At 38.5% G+C, this 22,158-nt stretch overlaps 1 protein-coding gene across 1 annotated transcript in view; it reads left to right on the top strand.

Moving 5' to 3' along the window:
* The window catches only part of LOC136862876 (small G protein signaling modulator 3 homolog), a 312,577-nt gene that overhangs the window by 147,484 nt on the left and 142,935 nt on the right, over window positions 1-22,158 (top strand). Inside the window, exon 9 of the mRNA XM_067139149.2 lies at window positions 8,654-8,748. Coding sequence (XP_066995250.1) covers window positions 8,654-8,748 — 95 coding nt within the window. The remainder of the gene's footprint in view (window positions 1-8,653; window positions 8,749-22,158) is intronic.

Raw genomic sequence — 22,158 nt, 5'->3', positions numbered from 1 at the left:
TGAAATAAAATTTAGTGTGCTGATACGACTGTATATGGCTAATTATAATAATATCACCATCAACACTGTTAATAAGATGGCTTTGATATTTTATAATGCGTGTCAACTGATCTGAAGTATGCCTCATAGATATGCGGCAGTCATACAAGCGAATAGAGGCCATACTTGATATTGAAGGATCTCTGTCTTACTTTGACAGGACTGGATGGTGATTCCACTTTAGTTTATGACATGGTGTTCAGTTTCTGTTTGCTGCATCCATGCACACAGTGTGACATAAACAAGCTGTTATTCCTGTTGGATGAAGTTTTGAACTGTCTGTTAACACATATTTCACTATACACCTAATTTGTACAACAATAATCATCACACCATCATCATCATCATCATCATCATACATTTCCCTTGTCCTGCTCCCTCTGGGTTGGAGTGTTTGTGGTACCTTTCCATCTTCCTCCATTCAACCATCATTGTTCTCCTTAACTGTGTTCCTATCCAGGTTACTTCTAATTATACTATTATTGAACATTTTCAACCACCTTAGTCTGGATCTCACTGTTGCCTTCCCTCCTCCTATCTGGGTCTCCATCATCTGCTTTGGCATCCTCTTAACATGTCCAGACTATCTATATCCCTCTGCATTCTGTCATAAAGCCTTTGTACCTAGTAAAACTCTTTCAAGATTAAAATTATTGTGTCCACCTTTTCAATACAAATATCTTGAAAGAGTTTTACTTATTGTATCTTCAATACGGAACAAAATGAAATTAGTTACTTATAAGCTTTTGTACTCCGATTTCCGTCCTGATGTCCTCATGTCTTGCTCTGTCCTTTCTTGTTTTTCCTATCATAATTCTGAAAATTTCATTTCACTGGTTGGGATTTTATTCTCATGTCATTTTGTCGTTGTCCAGGTCTCCACTGCATATGTTAGTATTGGGCAGTAGTACATCTTATACATCTTCTACTTCACAGTTACATCCATAACCATTTGAATAACAGTGGTGACAGACTTTGTTGTCGTAGTCCAGTTTCATTCCACAACCACTCTATTATCGGTATGTGTGTCCGGACACTGCTGCAACAATTTTTGTACATTGCTTGCACATATTCTGTCACTTGTTTTCCAATTTTTTTTTTTTTTCTTTAACTAGTAGTTTAACTTCGCATTCACACATTAGAGATTTTTGGTGATGCAAGAGTGCAAAAGGGTTAGGACTGGGAAGGTAGTGGTCATTGTCTTTATTAAGGTATGTGGTGTGAAAATGGGAAACCACAGAAAACCATCTTCAGGGCTGCCAACGGTGTTTCCAAATCCTTTCTGCTGCATTACTTTCCATACCTTTGCTCTGGCTACACTATCGTAAACCTTTTCTAAATCAAGGAATGTCATCACTATATCTCTTCTGTATTCCATTATCTGCCTTATACTGAATATGGGGCTTAGTGTTAATTAGGAAATTAAGTCTTAAAGGAAGTAATGAATATTGTTACTTGAGTAGTAAAATAACTAACAATGGCAGAAGTAAGGACATAAAATGCAGACTAGCACAAGCAAGGAAGGCCTTTCTTAAGAAAAGAAAAGAAATTTGCTCACTTCTAACATTGATATAGGAATTAGATGTTTTTGTAGACTTTTGTCTGGAGTGTGTGGCATTGTATGGAAATGAAACATGGATGATAACTTGCTCAGAAAGCAAATAGAAGCTTTTAAAATGTGGTGGTACAGAAGAATACTGAAGGTAAGATGGGCAGATCGAATCATGAATGAAGAGATACTGAATCAAATTGCTGAGTGGAGATCGATTTGGTTAAATTTGATGAGAAGAAGTGATAGACTGTTAAGACAAATCTTAAGAAACCCAGGACTTGTTCATTTGGTTTTTGAGGGAAGTGTAGGTGATAAGAACAACAGGGGTAGACCGAGGTATGAATATGTCAAGCAGATTAGAGCAGATGTACAATGTAGTCATTGAAATGGAAAAGTTAGTACAGGATAGGTTGGCATTGAGAGATGCATCAAACCAGTCTGTGGACTGATGGCTCAAACGATGACATTGATCTTCCATTTTGAAATACATATAGCTCTTCTATAATTGTCTTTTCACCTTTCAGTCTTTCAGTTTGAAATCACTGTGAATTGTAATTGAGCTGTTCAAATAATTTCACCTGCTTTCTTAGATGGTCATGACCGAGTGCTTTAAATTCCATGTAAAACTGGAGGGCTTACAATTAATTCACAATACCAATAGTTGCATATAACTGCAGAACTGCTTTTTTTTTTTTTTTTTTTTTTTTTTTTTTTTTTTTTTTTTTTTTTTTTTTTTTTTTTTTTTTTCTGAGTTTTGTAACCTGTACTGATTTTGCTCTCCCACCCCCACCAAAACTAGAGTACAAATTTTGATAGAAGCAATATGGTAGTTATGCACGACACAGCTGACAAGGGAACTGTCAATAAGGTCATTTCAAAACCAATGATGCAATTTTACTGAGAGGATGAGGAGACCATAAAATGGCTATGTACAAAAATTTAGCTGCCATTTCAAACTGGAAGGTGTAAAAACCTTAATTCAAAATCCTTGTGATAACGCAGCTACTGGACAACCCTTTCATCTTCCTGGTGCGGCGCACACCAGAATGGATTTGCGGTTGTGCTGGAGAGAGATAGAATGAACTGGAGAATCGTAACTTACGAATTGGTACGTTACGTGCGCCAAGGTCACTTGAATGTTAGGGAACGATTGTGAAACCTAAATTACTGTAGGTGTGTTAATCACATGTTAAAAACATAAATGTTGCTGGCACCATGCACAACTAATATGCACTTTAAGGCCATATTTTTCTTCATAGTTTTCCTTACTTGTTTGAAGGCAATATTTTGCAGGCACTTCGAACTCGGTTAGTTTCTCAAACCGGAAGTCTTGACAAGCCAGCACAATGTCTGTTAAACGGCAAAAAACTTATCCAAGTGCTGTATTTTCCCTGTAGTGCCGGGAGAAATCTGGAGAATTCTGTACTTTTGCCAGGAGGAATGTCTTCAAGGTAGTGTTGATCACTATAAGTAGTCCAGAAATCTAACAGTAGCAAACACTTGTCTTCCGTGAATGGGAAGAAGGCGTTTTTAAACCAATACTTAAATTCTTATTTTCCCCATTTTCACTGATTTTGTGGCTGTTACAATTATATTTTTGGCATGAAACATTTCTTTGAAAACTCTCGAACCAAAAGTTCCAGTTGCCTCCTGTGGGGGTGGAGAAGATTACTGGCCATGCTAACAGTAGGCATGATTATGCACGAATGGGTGAATGTGCTAAGTGATTGAGCAACTGCTGCTGTATGTTTCTCACCATGAAATGATAGTCCTTTCCACTTTCAGTTCATGCACTAAACCACTCTGATCTGTATTGTATATTGAAGAAGGGGTGTAGTCTAAAAATCGCTCTGTAGCTGCTTCCACAAATTTCTTTGCAACCTTTTCTTTTTTCCCCTTTTTGCAAATATGCACAGGGAAACAAATTTTGTGATTTTTCTACTTTTGATTCAGTACTTTTTTCTTGAAGCAACTTAGCCAATCGGTAGTTTTGCTGAAATTGTTTTGTCCCATTGAAATTTCTCTTGAAATGTCCAAGGCCCACAGTCATAGGTCTTCATCGCAAATATTCTGCTTCAACCTTCTTGTTTCTGCAAAGCTAGAAAATAATTTTTATACATCAATTTCCTGTGTTCAACAGGACTTACTGACTTAGATTCTAATTGGTTCTTGCATATGTACAGTTGTCGTAGTGATGTCACCATACAGGTATTGTATGCAGACCTACAGTGTGTTCAGTTTTCTTCTGTGGATTAGAATCATGGCTTGAACTGGTAGATGTGTCAGGTGACTATGGTGTCACTTCACTGGATTGACGGGGCTCAAACTCAGATCGGTAACATCTCTTGTACCTGACAAACTTGTGCTGTCTTATCTTCCAGATGATGCAGATAAGGTGTTGTTGCTTCGACTGTCACTTTTGCTAAAACTATCTCTCTCCACACACGACTCCAAGACAGTGCTGGCACCCTTGGGATGATTTTCAGTTTGTTCTATCACATGTCGACCCATTTCCCATTCTTCTGAAGTTATTTTACTGGAAAAAGAGATGCCTTATTCACGCAAATAACATAATGCATACTCTATAAAATTAGCCAGATTCATGACTGCTCTCTATAAGGAACATGTGTTAACAGCCTGGCACAGAATGTTCAAGGTAACGCGTTCACTTCAGCTGGTCAACAGAGCTGTCCACATCCAGCTATATGCTAACACATGCAGTCTTATTACAGTATATATTTCCGTGTCTATTTCAGGATCTTACAGCCTGAAATGGCACCTAAATCCCATAATAATTGCTTTCTTATGGTCCCCTCATATTCTCAGCAAAGTTTCATTGATAGTTCCCTTTTGCCAGGCTGAGTGGCTCAGATGGTAGAGGTGCTGGCCTTCTGACCCCAACTTGGCAGGTTCAATAATGGCTCAGTCTAGTGGTATGTGAAAGTGCTCAAATACATCAGCCTCATGTCGGTAGATTTACTGGCACATTAAAGAACTCCCGTGAGACAAAGTTTCTGCACCGCGGCGTCTCCAAATACCGAAAAAGTAGTTATTGGGATGTAAAGCCAATAACATTATTATTAGTTCCCTTGTGATGTGTGCTGTGAAGTATAGTGTAGTGTCAGCTGATCCAAGGGTATTATTTCATTTTCCAAATTTTTTTTCTGAATTCTACTTCAATTACAAGAGAGAAGGTGAAGAGTTTCAAATCTATCGATTGCAGTGTATTTTACGTAGATGATACAAAGAGTAAAGAACATTTGCATATACAGACCGTGCAGCTGTCTTGTTGCCACCACTCTCACATTTATGGTGTTCGATGTAAGACATTTGTTTGTTGCAATTGTGTACAGACATCTTTGAAAATAGCTTACACATTTATAATCCTGGTGACTAAAGTTCGATTGGTTGTTTTCTTCAGCACTGAAAATATTAGACCAATTTACATTCATCAGAGCCTTGTCATACCTGCATCATGGTTGAACTGAAACAACTGATTGAATGATTCAAGGGAAGTTTTAGCTTTATGATTAGCAGAGTGTGTGCATAATGTACAGAAGAATCTCTTGCAGTACTGTTAACTTCCTCTGATTGTTATCAGCATTATGGCAAAGTGTTATTGAATTGTTATTGGGGATGATACATGGGTATTATACAAAATCCCTAAAAGAAAACTGTCACTTAAGTGACGTCAAGCCCAAAAAGCCGGACAAATTTAAACAAGCGTTGTCATCACAGAAACTCGTGGCACTTGTTTTCAGAGTGTTTTCAGAGTTTTTGAAAGGGTCTCAGCTCGCTGAACAGTGGAGTGGCACACATTTTTCCAATAAAATTCACACAGGTTAAGGTCTGAGGTAATACATCATTGGATGAAACATTTCATTCCATGTTAACACATTTTTCTTTTCATCTCTATCTTATTGTAACTTTTCAATTATGTTACAAATAGTTTGTTTGACTGGAAATTTTTCACTTTTTCACTGTTAACAAATCAATTTGTAAAGCACAGCTTCTATATTAAATAATCTAAAATGACAGATTCTTTTGTGTGTGAAATGAAAAGACCTTACAGAAGCTGAGAAAAATGTTCAAACAAAATAATCACCATGCACATTGATACAAGAGTACAAAGGCCAGTGTTCTCCCTAGGACCTTTTTAATGGGCCCTGCCATTTTTACAGGCCACCTGGCTAACATGTCCTGGATATGTACTAGTTACATAATATTAAAGCATATTTGAGACATTGGGTGTTCCAAATTATAACATAAATACTGTAAAAAAGTTTATTTAAGTTATAAAACTTCATATTGTCAGCATAATTGCATCAATTAGATCCAAGTTTAAATGTTTAGCTATCACGTAGAGCCGTGTGCGAGCGGTGTCTGGAGTAGCGTGGAATCGCATGAGAGCACTCTATTCCACATGACGTTTTAAACCCGTATGGCACTCCACATGTGCACAGCAATCGAGTGGTAAGCCCCAGTGTTACATGATTATGAACGAGCTGTAGAAAACTAGAAGTTCAAAATACTCTGTTTTGCCTTGTTCATGATAATAACACTAAAATAGTACAATTATACAATTATACTGTTAATGCCCAGAGGGGAATAAAGTGAAATTTATTTTTTACATAGTTTACCCCGCCCAGCTCCTCATACCCGCCACTCGGCTGACGAAAATTTCTGGGGAGAACACCAACAAAGGTAGAGGGATTTTGTTTGAAAAAGTGTTTCACAGTCAAATGGGTAGACAACATCTAGTAAGGGTAGTAATGTTAGACTGAGATCTGGCCTGTATGGAGCTTGAGGGGAAAGTCTCATGTCTCACTTGATTCAGCTTAGAAACAGTCTCTCCTGACACACGTGGGTGGGTATTGTTATGTAGTAGGGTCTCCTTTCTGTTCTCTAATAAATAATAGTTATTATTTGACAAATTTCTTATTCATAGCGTCAATTTCAGTTGGATGCACTAGGAAGTGGTTGGCTGTTCCAAGAGCTCTGTATTATCTTAGTGTAAAGTAGTTAAAAGTTGTAGAAATTTAGCAAATTATGTGTGTATGTGTGTGATACATTTAGTTCCACAAATATTGGTGTTTAGCATTTGTTTGTAGTAATTGAGATGAGTGGTATTTATTTACATTTTTTTTACACCGAGTAGTTCCGTAGATGTTCGCTAGATTACAAGTTGTAGGTTAGGATTGTGTGAAAGAAGAAATATAATTTTTTTAAATATTATTATTTAAATATTAGTAGGTTTGTTGATAGAATAGAATACTTACAAAGACGGGGTATTAAAAAGAGTTGTAATTTACGCAGCAGTTATGTCAGTGCAGGCAATAGACAGGGTGATTCATATGGCGTTCAACTGTTCCACTTATCACAAAGGTAATAATTTCTTTACTGTTGTAGATTTTGTTTAAAGAAAGGATTTCAACACATGTACTAGAGACTCTACAACATCCTGTGATTTCATGCACAGTGTCTTGATGACTCACATCTGCCAGATTGTTGTCCTACCGCCCCGTGTGTCAGTTGCCATTGACACCAGAACACCAACGCTTGCATTTGGAGTGGTGCCTTGCTCAGGAGGCATGGGCAGAGGACGATTGGCATCACACCATGTTCATTGATGAGTCCGGCTTCTCCATAACCTTCAATGACTGTTGTATGCGGGTTTGGTGGCGTTGAGGGCAGATCCTGCCCATATTGTGGAAAGACACACAGGCGTAATCCCTGGCATCATGGTGTGGGGAGCCGTAGGACATGCATTCAGGTCACCTCTAATAGTGCTCGGCAGACTTTGACATCACTGCGATATGTAACAGACATTCTGCGTCCGCATGTCCTACCCCCTATGGCACAGCACCCTGGGACAGTGTTCCAACAGGATATTGCATGTCTACATATAGCATGTGTGTCTATGGACTGCCTAGAACATCTTGAAGTGCTCCTGTGGCCAGCAAGATTCCCAGACTTCTCCGTCATTGAACACGTGTGGGATGACATTGAAAGGGGACTCCGTCCCAGTACCAACCTGTGGAATCTGGAAGGACAGCTGCAGCTGTGGACGAAATTGCCTCAGGAGAAGTTCCAAGGGCTGTTCGAAATCATTCAGAACTGCATAAGGGCGTGCATTGCGGCTTTGTCTCTTTCATCCCATATTGTAATCAGTTCAATAAAGGCACATGGTCTTTCAGCATGTGTAGTTTCATTCACTTTCAACTACTCCTTCTGACTGCTTGACTTTTTTAGTCAGGCAGTGTCTTTTGAAATGGTTCATATGAAAACAGAACTTTTACTGTCTCCAAATTAAATTTGAGTTGAATTGATTTTGATTTCAGTATTTAGTTCTGTTGTTTCGGGTGTTGAGTTGTAGGAATAGTCTTAATAATGTGTTCCAGAGTTCAGAAAAGGTCATGTCTAATATTGATGAAATACCTATATCATTTACAATTACTGCTGTTCATCTAGTTCTACTTCTTCTCAAAATGTTAATCAGCATCTGTTGTATGGCAGTACTATTGATAATTGTTTCATTGCTTTTGTAGCAGCAAAATATTTTTAACTAATTGGGATATTTTCTCATGAAGCTCTGTAATTTCAGTACAGCTTTGCGTGGTTGTTAAGACATCACTTTTCATGTCGTAGACATTAAAAAAGTTATGGTGAGTGACGGGCTCTAGTAACATTCATTTACATCTGTTTCCTCCCAGGTTTTTGCAGTCTTAGCAGTAAAATGACAATTTGTACTTCGTTTTTAAGTTTGAAGATACCTAACAACATTCAGTACTAAATTTCAGTTAAGCACACTTTCATAGAATCATAATGCAGGTTTTATATATCACATTCTCAAGTATTCACGCATAATAAAGATATCCCTAGTCTTTATGAAAAGGGAAATCATTTGTTTATATCCTAAGTAAAACAGACTATGCTTGGACCAATTTTGTGGTAATTTTAGTTTCTCTATGCTGTCAATCACAAAACACCACTTTCTTTTCATAACAGAATTATTGACATTCTGCTTCATGCTGTTGATATTCCTTCTGTATTTTGTTGTAGAGCCAGATTTGAGTACACTGGAAAACTCCGCCCAGATTTTTAATGCCTTGTCCGACATTCCTGGTGATATTGAAGATGTGGATCATCTATTAGACGTAAGTCCTAGATGTAAGCAAGAAGGTATTAATGTTTGAGATTGAAAAATGTTGCAGTACAATACACAATTTCTGAAATTTCTAAAGCATGAATGATGCCCAGATCCAATGGTTGCTGTTGAGTCATGCAGTTCGACGGGCAAACCATCTCCTTCGCATTTCTCAGAATAGTGGTATTCTTGTGATAAGCTGAGCATTGATCACTGAACAGAAGAATCTTTCTGGTTTTGGAGCCCATTTGCTGATCCAGCTGAACAAGATACTCTTGAAAATCATAGATATCATCCAGGCTTTTGAATTGACCCTGTACTTTGGTGGCAGCTTTCTTATGTTTTTGAATCACTGAAGCTTGTTAAATTTTCCAATGACAATTGCAGGGAGCTTTTCACTTTCACCAACATTACAGGTCAGAAGGACTGCTGCCCTGTACTTGGATTTTATACTAGCATGACAACGGTCACCTTTAAAGGTTAGGGTCTTCCTGGGTTGAAGGTTATAGAAAAGTCTGGTTTCATCAGCATTGAACGCATCTTTCACTTCATAACCTTCAATTAACCCTTTCCACTCAAATTATTTGTACGTCCTGATTTCTCCCAATTTGCATTTATTTCCGTCAGCATTCTTCATATTTTAAAACCTGGTGTTAAGTACTGGTTGTAACAATTATACAGGAAGAAACTACAAAATTAATGAATGTATGGTATTTACATGACACAAAATCATGTTTTTCACTTTATTAACAGTAGGGGAATCTCGGGAGGTATCGGACAATTTAACTTTTCAGCCATAATTTTTTTATGGAATACGAAAAATATCATGTAATGCATTTTATAAGCAGCTACAGTATATTCTTATATTGACGTACTCTCTAGAATATGTTATATCACAATTAAAAACGCGGACAATATTAACAATTTATGAGGTCATTACACTTTCGTAGGTTTGAAAAATGGAGGGTGGTATCGGACGGTCAATGTTTTTAACAAAGAGAGATTTTTTTCACATTCAAATTACAAACAAATTAACGTTTAGCCATTCTGCAAATATCACACTCATTACCGGTGAAGATTTTTGATGGACCAAACAAATATTTGGTCATAAGATCATTTAACTTATCCAAAAAAATTGTCCACTTGGTCCTTGTTGAAGCCTACTGCTCGCTGCAAGCTGGTACTCAGCCATCCTCAAACGGAGATCCTGCTTCCTCTTCATAAAATATAAAAAGCCTTTCCTGCCATCATTTTAGTTTTATTAAACCTATGTTCAGCTCTCAATTCCTCAGCACCGAGCTCGATAGCTGCAGTCGCTTAAGTGCGGCCAGTATCCAGTATTCGGGAGATAGTAGGTTCGAACCCCACTGTCGGGAGCCCTGAAAATGGTTTTCCGTGGTTTCCCATTTTCACACCAGGCAAATGCTGGGGCTGTACCTTAATTAAGGCCACGGCCACTTCCTTCCCACTCCTAGTCCTTTCCTCGCCATAAGACCTATCTGTGTCGGTGCGACGTAAAGGAAAAAAAAAAAGAATTCCTCAGCAAATTGATACACAAGTTTTTAAAATTCTGTTTTGTTGAGTGGCATGAGCTGGCTGTCAGGGCCTCGATATGCATGTACAGGTTCTTTTCTTCAGCTGAGAACGTTCTCTGATAAGTCTCACTGTTCGCCGTATACGCTTTTATTGGAACCTCTTTACCAGCATCAAGAGCTTTAATTCTATCACCTAATATGCTTTTGTGGAACAGAGAAACATTGACTGGCCTCTCTAATCCTCATTTTATCGTCCGCCGGGCGAGTTGGCCGTGCGCGTAGAGGCGCGCGGCTGTGAGCTTGCATCCGGGAGATAGTAGGTTCGAATCCCACTATCGGCAGCCCTGAAAATGGTTTTCCGTGGTTTCCCATTTTCACACTAGGCAAATGCTGGGGCTGTAGCTTAATTAAGGCCACGGCCGCTTCCTTCCCACGGCAAATCAACCTTCCTGCCATTCGTAAACCTCTGGCAATACGGTACCGGGAATCGAACTCAGGCTCCTGAGAACGGCAGCTAATTGTGCTAACCATTACGCTGGTGGACATTCTTAACTACAAAACACAGACACTATACATCTACATACATTAAATACAATCATGAAGAAATGAAAGGAAATCGAAAATAGTTTTGTATATTGCAGCCCTTCCTTCTCAAACGATAGCAAATCCATGGATTGGCTGAAGATGGCTGCCGACAGTGGGGTTCGAACCTACTTTCTCCCGAATACTGGATACTGGCCGCACTTAAGCGACTTCAGCTATCGAGTTAATTGAAGGACTTGCTTCACTAGTTTCAATTTTGAACAACAGGAAAGCTACGCCGCATCTATCTCGTTATTTCCGTGACACTCAATTTACATTTCGATAATAATCGACACAGATCTTATTCCCCTTGCTATTCGCATTGTAAATATCGATTAAAGTCAGCAAGTAACAATCGATCGGCTACTTTTCTTCATCGATTGGAACGGTTGAAAGATTTATCCATCATATTTTGAGTATTTTTGACGATTTTGCCAAAATATGTTGTTTTCACCAGTAAAATAGTACATTTTTGCAGAATTTGCACCAAAATCACATATTCATACTAATTTCGCATTTTGGGTCAAAATTCGCATTTTGTCGCACTTCTATTTATGCATAAAAAGATTTTATTCCACATTTGAATTACCGTAGGCTTGGATTCAGTACAAGATCCAAAAATTTGCACTTATCGCAAACGCAATTTTTTCAGGTCCCTACTTATTATTTTTATATCTCCTCCTGTCACCCCCTTCCCCTTAAATTGTTTTGAAAATAAAATACAGCCCATGTTACTCACTGACAATGTAGCTTTCTATAGGTGAAGTATATTTTAAAATCGGTTCAGTAGTTTTTGAGTCTATCCGTTACAAACCAATATACAAATTCTTTTTCATTATAATATTAGTATAGATATAGAGGAAGAACAATTTCCAAATGTACTCCACATTTGTCACCTGTGGATGTCTGGAAAGTGAAGGCAGTGCACATATCGTATTTACTCCTGTACTAAACCCCCTCGCGTATTAGACTTCCCTTGGCTTTTCGAGACGAAGAAAATGAAAAAAATAAATCTTGCATACAAGACCCCCCACCGTAATTCGTCTGAAAAGAACGATTCCGCTTCAAAGCGGGTACCAGCCTTATGCAGCTCTCATGACAAAACACAAATTTGTTAATAGTTTCATCCGTACGATCAACGCAATGAAAACGCATCTGTCATACAGCACATCTGTGTTCCGTAGTTCAGAGAAGTCCGCCTCCGTAGCATAGGCCTACTGCAGCTCTGATGACATCGCACAAATAGGTAAATGGTTACGTGTCCGACCCGTGTATTGCAAGCACGCATCAGTAGTGTATGGGATGAGGAAATGAGTTTACTTTAGTTAAGAAATATTCACGGTTGTTGCTAGACCTATTCGTAAATTGACAAAAATTACTTGTTCCTCGGTACTTCACTAAGACATTATGTATAAAATTCCTAAATTGTAAAATGTCGCCGAAAAATTGGTCGGTCAAATACCAATTTTCACATCTGTAACATCTTAGTTCTTGAGATAAAAGTATCCCCATAAAGAAAATTCAACCCCTTCTTCATTTATTTTCAATCTCCAGCTTAAGTTGATTTTCCGAAAACAAGGTGGTGCAGCTCTCTTTTAGACAGGCCCCAGTGGAAGGGAATTGCATGTACCATTTTTGGGGATGGACTCCAACTCCTCCAGTGGTTGACACCTTCATGGAAATCCTCGCGTGTGAAGCCGTGGGTAACAGCTAGTTACATAAATAATTTGGCAATATCCAAGCATACTGTAGCATGAGCTTAACTGATTAAAAGGTATGTTCTGTATCTTCATAAGAAAAATGAAGGCTACAGGACAGAAATTTGGTCAGTATTAGGTCTACAAATTTGCTGAGTCTTAGAGGAGGAGAGAGTTTATAGTGATGGAATGAAATATACATAATTGGTTAACAGTATTTCATTGTTTTAATTTGGATAATTTTTTAAAAAATCTTTAGCATCATTGGGTAAAGTTCTTAGAAACCGGTGAGATCAGTAACTAAAAATGTTCATCTGCACTTAGTTTGATAGTAGACATCTGCACATAGACAACATAACCAGCTAACGCTATGTACGCTATATAAACAGATGTAATATGAGGTTAGAAATCGTCTTATTGTAATTTTGTTCCTTTATCTGAAGAATATATGCTTTTCCTTCTATGCAGTGCCAGCTCCAAGTTGTAGGGGTAGTGTGCCTGCCTCTCACCCTGAAGCCCCGGGTTCGATTCCCAGTTAGGTCAGGGATTTTTACCTGGATTTGATGGCTGGTTTCGAGGTCCGCTCAGCCGATGTCATTACAACTGAAGAGCTATCTGACGGTGAGGTGGCGGCCCCGGTCTAGAAAGCCAAGGATAACGGCCGAGAGGATTTGTTGTGCTGACCACATGACACCTCATAATCTGCAGGCCTTCGGGCTGAGCAGCGGTCGCTTGGTAGGCCATGGCCCTTTGGGGCTGTTGCACCACGGGGTTTTGTTTTCTGTGCAGTAAGTGCAACTTGTATTTCTTAGATTACAGCATGAGTTTGCAGAAAGCATCGTCATCATTGCAGATTAGCATTTAAAATGAAATTAAGATAATTTCCTTTCTTTAGTGCATTGTTTTGTGTCCTGGTGATGAATATGGCTTTATAAGTGCATTTACTTGTTTCCTAACTCTGTCAATTTTGAACATTTCGCCCTCCTTGTGTTGAAGCAGCTGGGACTTTCTACTCCACTGGTGGTCCCAAGGCCGTTACAGGAAAAATTCTCACTAGAACTATGTGTAACTAAGGCTAGCATCCTACTTCACTGAAATTTACTTAGCACGCTCAGAACGTTTTGAGCAAGCCTCAGACCTATGGGAGTGATCGAGTCCCACTTCCTGAGGGAGCAGGTGAGGATGAAGTAAGTACGTTTTATGAAGTACTGAGTGGTTTTCATGACCAGACCACTGCCCCTCATTTGAGAGAGCTTCTCGGTTGGTCTCACGAGTCTGAGCAAACCTATTTCCATCCCTCAGTCCAAACTTAAAATCCCTGGACTGACTGAGAATCAGTCTGGAGCCACCAGGTAAGAGGCAGGCATATTACCCCTACATCATGGGGCTGGCAAGTGCTGAATACATATATATATATATTTATATCAGGACAGTGTGTCATTACTGTACTTTAATAATGTTACAGTTATCAGCTGATTTTGCACAGCTTTTTCTCTGATATGTGCTGTAGATTTTAGTTCGTTACAGTTATCTAACCTTGAAGTTGGGAGGGATGCACAATCTGAAATCATATGATGCAATTGTCTTGGGATGTGTAGTAGTGATATTTTCAAACTGTATAGAGGAGTTAAATATACAGGGTTATTCAAAATTGTTGAGATTTTGTGATTTTGTTTTAAAAACAATGTAAAATATTCTATTATTGTTGCAGCGATGGTTAGACAAACTCTCAGTGTTTTGTTCTGCATAGGCTATAGTGACATCAGTTACCATTAGATGGAAACTACGGTAGTGTTTACAAAATGCTGGTCAGCACTAAGGAGAAAGCGTTTTGTTCTCTTGAATATTGTCAATATCAGTTCATTACCATAGTCCAGTGCCATTTTCAAATGAAATACGGGAAGTACCATCCCTCCAACTACACTATTCGCAGATGGTACGCTCAATTTGTGGACACAGGTTGTTTATGTATAGGGAAAAGCAGTGGGCTTCCCGCTGTGTCAGAATTGAGAGTGAATTGGATCAGGAGTGCTCATCTCCTTAGCCTTAAGAAATCAACTACAAGAGGCAGCAGGGAACTGAATGTACCTCAAACCACATTATGGCATGTTACAAAGGCACCTGCTGTGCCAAGCTTTAACAGATAATGACAAAGTCCTAGATTTGAATTTTGCATTGGACTGCAAGAATGTTGTGAAGATAATTATGGTTTTCATGACAGACTAGTTTTCAGGGACAAAGCAACCTTCCATGTGTGGGGAAAGGTGAATAAGCAAAACGTTCAAATATGGGGAGCAACAAACACCCATTGTTATATGGAACATGTGCGTGACTCCCGAAAGGTGTTCTGTGCTGTTTTGAAGACTTAGGTCTATGGCCCATTCTTCTTCAGTGAACAGTCTGCCATGGCTGACTCACCTCGACATGCTTACAGAATGGCTGTTATTCCCAGTTGAGTGACGACAGGGACGATTACATGCTGCAACAGGATGGTACACCACCTCATTTTCACAGGGAGGTCAGAGCGTTTTTAAATCAAGAACTACCCCAATGAGGGATCGGACATGGAATGGATTGTGATCAGATGCTTTTACTCTAGCCACCATGTTCACCAAATTTAACACCGTGTGATTTCTTCCTCTGGGGATACGTTAAAGATAAAGTGTTTGTTCCTCCTCTACCGGTGAATATTTTGGAAATGAAGCAGCGCATCTGAGCTGCCTTCCTAAGTATTACCACTGACATATTGGAGCGTGTGTGGGAAGAGATGAAGTAGATGTGTGTAGAGTGACAAAAGGTGCACACATTGAGCATTTGTACTGTAAGTTAGAAATACCGTATGAGTTACAGTACACATTAATACAAGATTCATATTCTTATGTCTATTGCACTGTGTTTTATGATATTTTGAAACCCCGACAATCATTTTGAATAACCCTCTACAGAGTGCTTTACTCCGGTGTGTGCAGGTTTTTTTTCTATGGACGAGCTTCCCACTCATTTGCCACAAATGGGAAAGAGTATGGCGGGTATGCCAATCTCATGTTTTGTTCCCTGACCTTCGTCTTTTTGTGTACACACGCATACTTACTAGCTGACCTTGTACACGTGTCTGATGTCACAGTTGTCAGGTGGTCCCAAACGTGTGGGTTGTTCTTTCCTTAATTCTGTAATTAGTCATAAATGGTATTATGGATCGGAAAGTCAGACACTTTCAAGAAGGATTCTTGGGTGTAGACTAAGTCGTAAAACATCCCATAACTTTTATAATGAAGTTCAGGAAACTGGAAGTATCCACCCTAAGAAACCAAAACAGAAGTGTTGAGTTATTACTGAAGAAAATATAGAGTATTGTTTGTTTAAAAAATTTTACTGAAAAAAAATCACTTTGTCATTTTGCACAAGTGGGAATTTGATATGGATCTGTGCAAAATGCTACTAATTATTACACTTAAAGCCATATCAAAAATGCTGTGTACAAGACAAACCTGCACACCATACAAGAATTGAGACATAATGTTCGTCGGGACATTGCCAGGATTCCTCAACGTGAACTGCAACGAGTGATGAATATAAGTTTCTTATGAGGTGCCAAAAATATGCGGAGAATGAAGCTGGACTGTTTCAACACTGCCGTTCATAATTTGTTAAGTAATGAACTGCTTAAAATTGTTTGTGTACTGTTGTATGGCTTACCTTCCTGCTACTGACCTCAACCCACACTCGGCAAAAAACTGCACGCTCGCCTGTAGCAAAAACACTGTGCACTGTCATAAAGCATATCTGATCATCCTGTAGAACTGGGATAATATGTTCTAAAAATGGAAAACTATACATGTAATTATACAAGTTTACATCAGTAATTACTCTGAAGATATACGGTAGTAAGATTTAAATTTGCCAGGTAAGTTATATTACAAAATACTAAGTACGTGGTTTGAGTCCAGAATAATAAACATGTTATGCACTGTAATGAGTATTAGAAAGAACAAACACGTGTTGAATCAAGTCAGATATAGAGAGATGGGAACAGAAAAGGAACATACAATAGGACAATCATTTTGGGAAGAGGAAACAATGGAAAGAGGTGGTGGCAAGGACAAATGTGAAAACATAAAAGAACAAGGACAATATCCACATCTTCAAATAGATAGGCTCTCTCCTCATAAGTCTCAGTTCTTCTGCATCAATTTCTTCTCTTCAGCATGTTAGAAATTGAGAAGTGTGCATTATACACAACTTCTTGGAACAATATGTGCTCAAACGAAAGCAAAACATGCACTAACAAGAGAATACTGCTTCAGGTATACAGTTTTCTCATTTTATGAGCGAGGAAAGCCAGGTGTCAGGAAGCATGTTCCATAACTACTGGCAAATGAAGACATTTAGCAGTTACAAAATAAAATAAGCCCATGAATTTAAATATTATTTAAAATACTGTACATGTATGCAGGTTTATTACTCGCCCTTTATTTCAGATATTTTAGAAAATTACCTACTGCAGTAAGACATGCCCCTCACATTATTTAAACAAATTATTTGCCACCTTCTATAATTCCTCCTTTGGTAATGGACTGTTGTGCACTTTTTCTCTAGTATGGGGATTATTTAGGTAAACTACGCCCATTGGGGTTCCCCAAAGATAATAATCACCGGGTGAGTTGGCCGTGCGCTTAGGGGCACGGGGCTGTGAGCTTGCATCCGGGAGATAGTGGGTTCGAATCCCACTGTCGGCAGCCCTGAAGATGGTTTTCCGTGGTTTCCCATTTTCACACCAGGCAAATGCTGGGGCTGTACCTTAATTAAGGTCACGGCTGCTTACTTCCAACTCCCAGGACTTTCCTGTCCCATAATCGCCATAAGACCTATCTGTGTCGGTGTGACATAAAGCAACTAGCAAAAAAAAAAATTTAAAAAAAATCACAGTAAGTTAGGTCGGCTGATGTAGGAGACCATTAACCTGTACTCATTATCCAGTCGTAAAAAAACTGCAGTTCCTCTGCACATCACAAATTGAACCTGTTGTACACCACTTTTTCATCTACATCAAAAAGCGAGATGTGCTTTTGTTATCTACAAGAACAATAGCAAAGTGTTTTCAGCCGAGTGTAAATTGTCATCCAGCTGCTGAGTATTTCAAGCCGAGCTATGGGCCATCAGGTCTGCTGTGGAGAGGTGTGAACACAATAGTAGTGCTCGAATACTGAATTGCAGGCTGCATTGAACACAGTCAATGACAAGCACAATGTCACTCAATAGCTGCTACTATATGATCTACAGCACAACAGTGACCCTGTGTCCGTCTTTCCCGGATCCGAGGACACACCAGTTCTCCTGGAAAGGCATACATCTTCATAAAAGAAACAGCCTCGTCATCTAACATAGAAATTACCTACAATAAATCACCCCCAAGCTATGCGGAAGTCCAAATCAAAACATATCCAATTAGACAGTGGAACAACCTCTGGACATCAAGTACAAGGGGATCTGTCACAAGAGAATTATTTTTTCCCAACATATGTGGCCGACTCCAGTGCAAAATATTAGTGCCTGAATTCATTCTCATTCAGTTTCCCTCTGGCCATGAAAAGTTTAAGCGCTACTTTGAACACTTTAAAATTAACATTGCAGATGTATATTTGTGCTTTTGTGGATCATCTCAAACAGTGGACCATTTACTGTTCGACTGTGCCATGTTTGGAAGGACAAGATTCGAGCTTGAGTATTACCTAAACAATTGTAACGTGGAACTCTCAAAGCCATTATACCATCTGTTCAGGAAATCCTGCTGCTACAAACAATTCCTTAAGTTCCTTCACCACATTTTCAGTAATTTAGATTCGTAATTTTGTGTCAAGGACCAATAATGAATTAACTGACTAAAACTATAACCCTAATGTATTTATGTAAAATAGGACTCTAACTATTAGAATATTCAATAAATAATTGTTTTTAAACAAGATTTTGTAGGAATGCTAGAATCAGTATTTTCGAGCAAATACCTGAACACATCTTCTACAGCTATCTTTTTATCAAGTAACATTCTACCAAAATAAAAACTTCTTTTCCAATTGATTTCTTCATACGCAAGCAATATGCTCAATAATATAAAAGCAATAGTTGCACACATGTTCTGGTACAATTCTCAGAAGCAGCTAACTGCTGGTCTAGCTTCCCACTCTGCAGTCAGAGGAGTGGAATTCGGATGATAGCTGAATGATGCAGAAGTTTCCTCATGAAATAAACTAGTGTCCTCATCCCGAGGTGGTGCAGCTCTTTTCAGGCAAATCCCAGTGGAGGTGAGCTGCATGTGCCATTTCAAGCACAAACCAGCCCTTCTGCCATTCTTAAATTTCTGGCAGTACTGGGAATCAAACCTGCCACCCCCCTTCCCCCCCGAGGATGGCAGCTAATAACATTGTTGCGCTGCAGAGGCACACGCCTCATAAAATGAGAGCAGTATATACAATTTCATATGATTTATCCAAACAGCAACTAGCTGAAACCTATTTATTTCAGTTTTGGATGGAAAACCCGTATAGCTCATGCAGCTCATCAAGGGACTAGACCTGCAAAGATGACTGCTGTCCATGCCTAGCCAGATGGCCTGCATATTGGGGAGTGCCATGTGATCAGAAGCTACAACATACTTAGCCATATTGCTTTACCAAGTCTGCTAATCTCTCATGTCAGTGAGCTCATTGGTTGATCTCATGAGACTGATTTAATCCCATTCTAGCCCTCAGTCCAGGATTAAAATCCTTGCACAAGCCTGGAATCAGATTCAGGCCCTGTGGGTAAGAGGCAGGGGCGGTTCCTTTACATCCCATTCTTTTAACTGTTCCAGAATTCAGTGTCAAGTAAATAGTAATGTATCTTTTGCTGGGAGATTGTGTCGTAGGTAAGACGTCCTAACTGGTGTACAACCTTCAGTTATGATGTTTAATATCTGTATTTTAATTATATTTTATTAAATGCTAAATTATTTTATTTTTTTTTTTTAATGTTAAATATGACTAATACATGGTTTCCCTGTAAATATGTATTGTAAGTTTGTGTAACCTCAAATACGTATTGTATATAAGTTTAACCTCAAAATCTATATAGTCAAAAGCGGTAGAAAACTCAATAATGTTCGTATTTTAGATTTATTCTACTATAATTTGGTATATATGAAGGGTTCTGGAAACTTACTGTAAGGTTTATTATCCAGATACATGTAGAGACATTAGGAATGTTGAAGAGATTTCCATATGTATTGGTAAACAGTAATGAAAGTTCTAGCTGGAACCAATACTGGAGTACTCCATTCGACTAGCTGGTCAATCGATGTTTTGAGTGTGTTCCATTAGAGTGTGGTAAGAACCCTTCCAGAAACCGATAATTCTATACGGTTGATCGAACAGTATATATATATATATATATATATATATATATCGAGCTGTCAGTCAGTGAGTTAGTCAGGTTGGACCCAAAGTTAAGTGTTGGACTCGGAGTGACTGTTGTGCTCCGAGGTCGGCGAGTTCAAGAGAGCGTATGTTATAGTGCGCGAGTCAGTGTTGATGATATCTGTACTTGTCAGAATTGACTTCAGGGTACTCTGCTATTAAGTGTTGTAGTGTCACTTGCTAGTGTGTATAATTGTGTGTTGTGACTTAGTGACAATAAAGTAATTTACACAAGGAAGTGACAGTGTTCTCTTGTGATATTGATTTCTGTCAATTAAAATTGCATTTGAGAACAATAATTGATATGCAAAATAACGGTCGTATCAAACATTCTCAACTCTTGTTACTTGAGCCGAGAAAATGGAAGCTTTTCATGCTATGAAATTGTAAATTATATATTGGTGTCAATCTTAGCATCCTCTTGAAATACACCTTTATCAATGTTAACAAATCAAGAGCAAAAGAAGAGTCTGTTACTGAATTGTTTTATTGATTGAGTGTAATATTAAGAATTGTAATGATGCACAGTTTATACTCCAAAGAGAATGCTTGCATTTTCTAACCCAACAAATTTCTGGAATATGAATAAAATTCATCACCCAGATTTACCTGATTTAAAACTTGAGAAATTATCTCTTATTTTGTTGCACAGGTGAACCTGTAAATTCTCATCATCATTCAATCCATTCACTTGTCAGAAATTGTTTTGGTTTTGAAAGATCAAATAAACTATTTTGTGTGTATTCTACATGTAAAATGGTGGATATAAAACAGTGTAGATGATTACTGAACAACCGAACCAAATGGTCTAGTCGCTGGTATATTTGGTGACAAAACATGACGACTTTGCCTCATACCACTACTGTCCGGTGGCAGCCCCGTGTCTGTTAGCAGCTTATAGGATTTACTGCGTCTGCTGTAGTCGGAGTTACCAAATCGTCCACTGCACTCGACACGAAGAAAGGGTAAAGACTGAAGAGAGTGTGGAAGAAAGTGGTTTGGCAACCTCTTCACACCAAACAAGGTTCACTTAGAACTAGTTAACTCGGCAGGGTGAAGGGTGTGATTGACAGCTGACTTCTAGCTTGCTTCCAGGAACTAGACAGTCATGTTTTTCCCCCAAGTATACTCTTTTCTAATGGCAATCTCGTTAGTAATTTTAAGTATCTGTACAGTAAGTTTTTGAGAAAGTATTACTAACATTCAAATAATTGTTTCTACATAGTTATATTTCTCATCATATTACATTTTTATGTTCATATATTTTATTAAATGGTGAGTAAAAGCAAAATTTATTATTAATTTGATTCTTGTGAAAATTACTGCAGTACTGTATATTCAATGATAGATTAACATTGTCTTAGCAGACATTTTACTACTAGAAGAAAATTACATGCTGTGCTTTGAAACCTGTTTCATAAATATGTGTGCACCACGAGTTGTTCATTATGCAGTACTGAAGAAATTTATCACATTTATCTGTAACTTGTGCAAAATGTGCAGTTGTGTGTACGTCACTGGTTTGCACGACCTTTTCTTTGTATTGGATCAAGTCTTTTTGAGCGTATCCTGAGGTAAGGAATAGCCATGCGCTAGTCGTCCATCTGTTCCTCATCCACAACTTAAGAATGTGTTAATGAGGATTGTACCGAGCGAGTTGGCCATGCAGTTAGGGTCGTGCAGCTGTGAGCATGCATTTAGGAGATGTTGGGTTCAAACCACACTGTCGGCAGCCCTGAAGATGGTTTTCCGTGGTTTCTCATTTTCACACCAGGTAAATACTGGGGCTGTACCTTAGTTAAGGTCACGGCCACTTCTTTCCCACTTCTAGCCCTTTCCTGTACCATTGTTGTCATAAGATCTGTGTGTGTCGGAGCGACGTAAAGCAAATTGAAAAAAAAAATACATTATATAAATTAGGTCTTCTCATGAATAAGTGATAATCAAATACCTTCTCTCTTGTTTATACAAGGGATTGTTAGGTGAGTGACATCACTGATATCTCATCAATGCAGACAGTTTGTTACCACCTCAGAAAATTTTTAGTGAAAAGTAGAATCTGTGTTATTCAGGTTCTACTTCAGACTGGATGTTCCTTGTCCATGATAATTGCATCAGCAGTCATGTAAAGCCAAAAGCTTGCTTTGAATCTGAGTGA

Source organism: Anabrus simplex, chromosome 2, assembly GCF_040414725.1.
Source record: "Anabrus simplex isolate iqAnaSimp1 chromosome 2, ASM4041472v1, whole genome shotgun sequence".
In the NCBI taxonomy this organism is placed as follows: Eukaryota; Metazoa; Arthropoda; class Insecta; order Orthoptera; family Tettigoniidae; genus Anabrus; species Anabrus simplex.
This window is presented reverse-complemented; position numbering and strand designations above follow the sequence as displayed.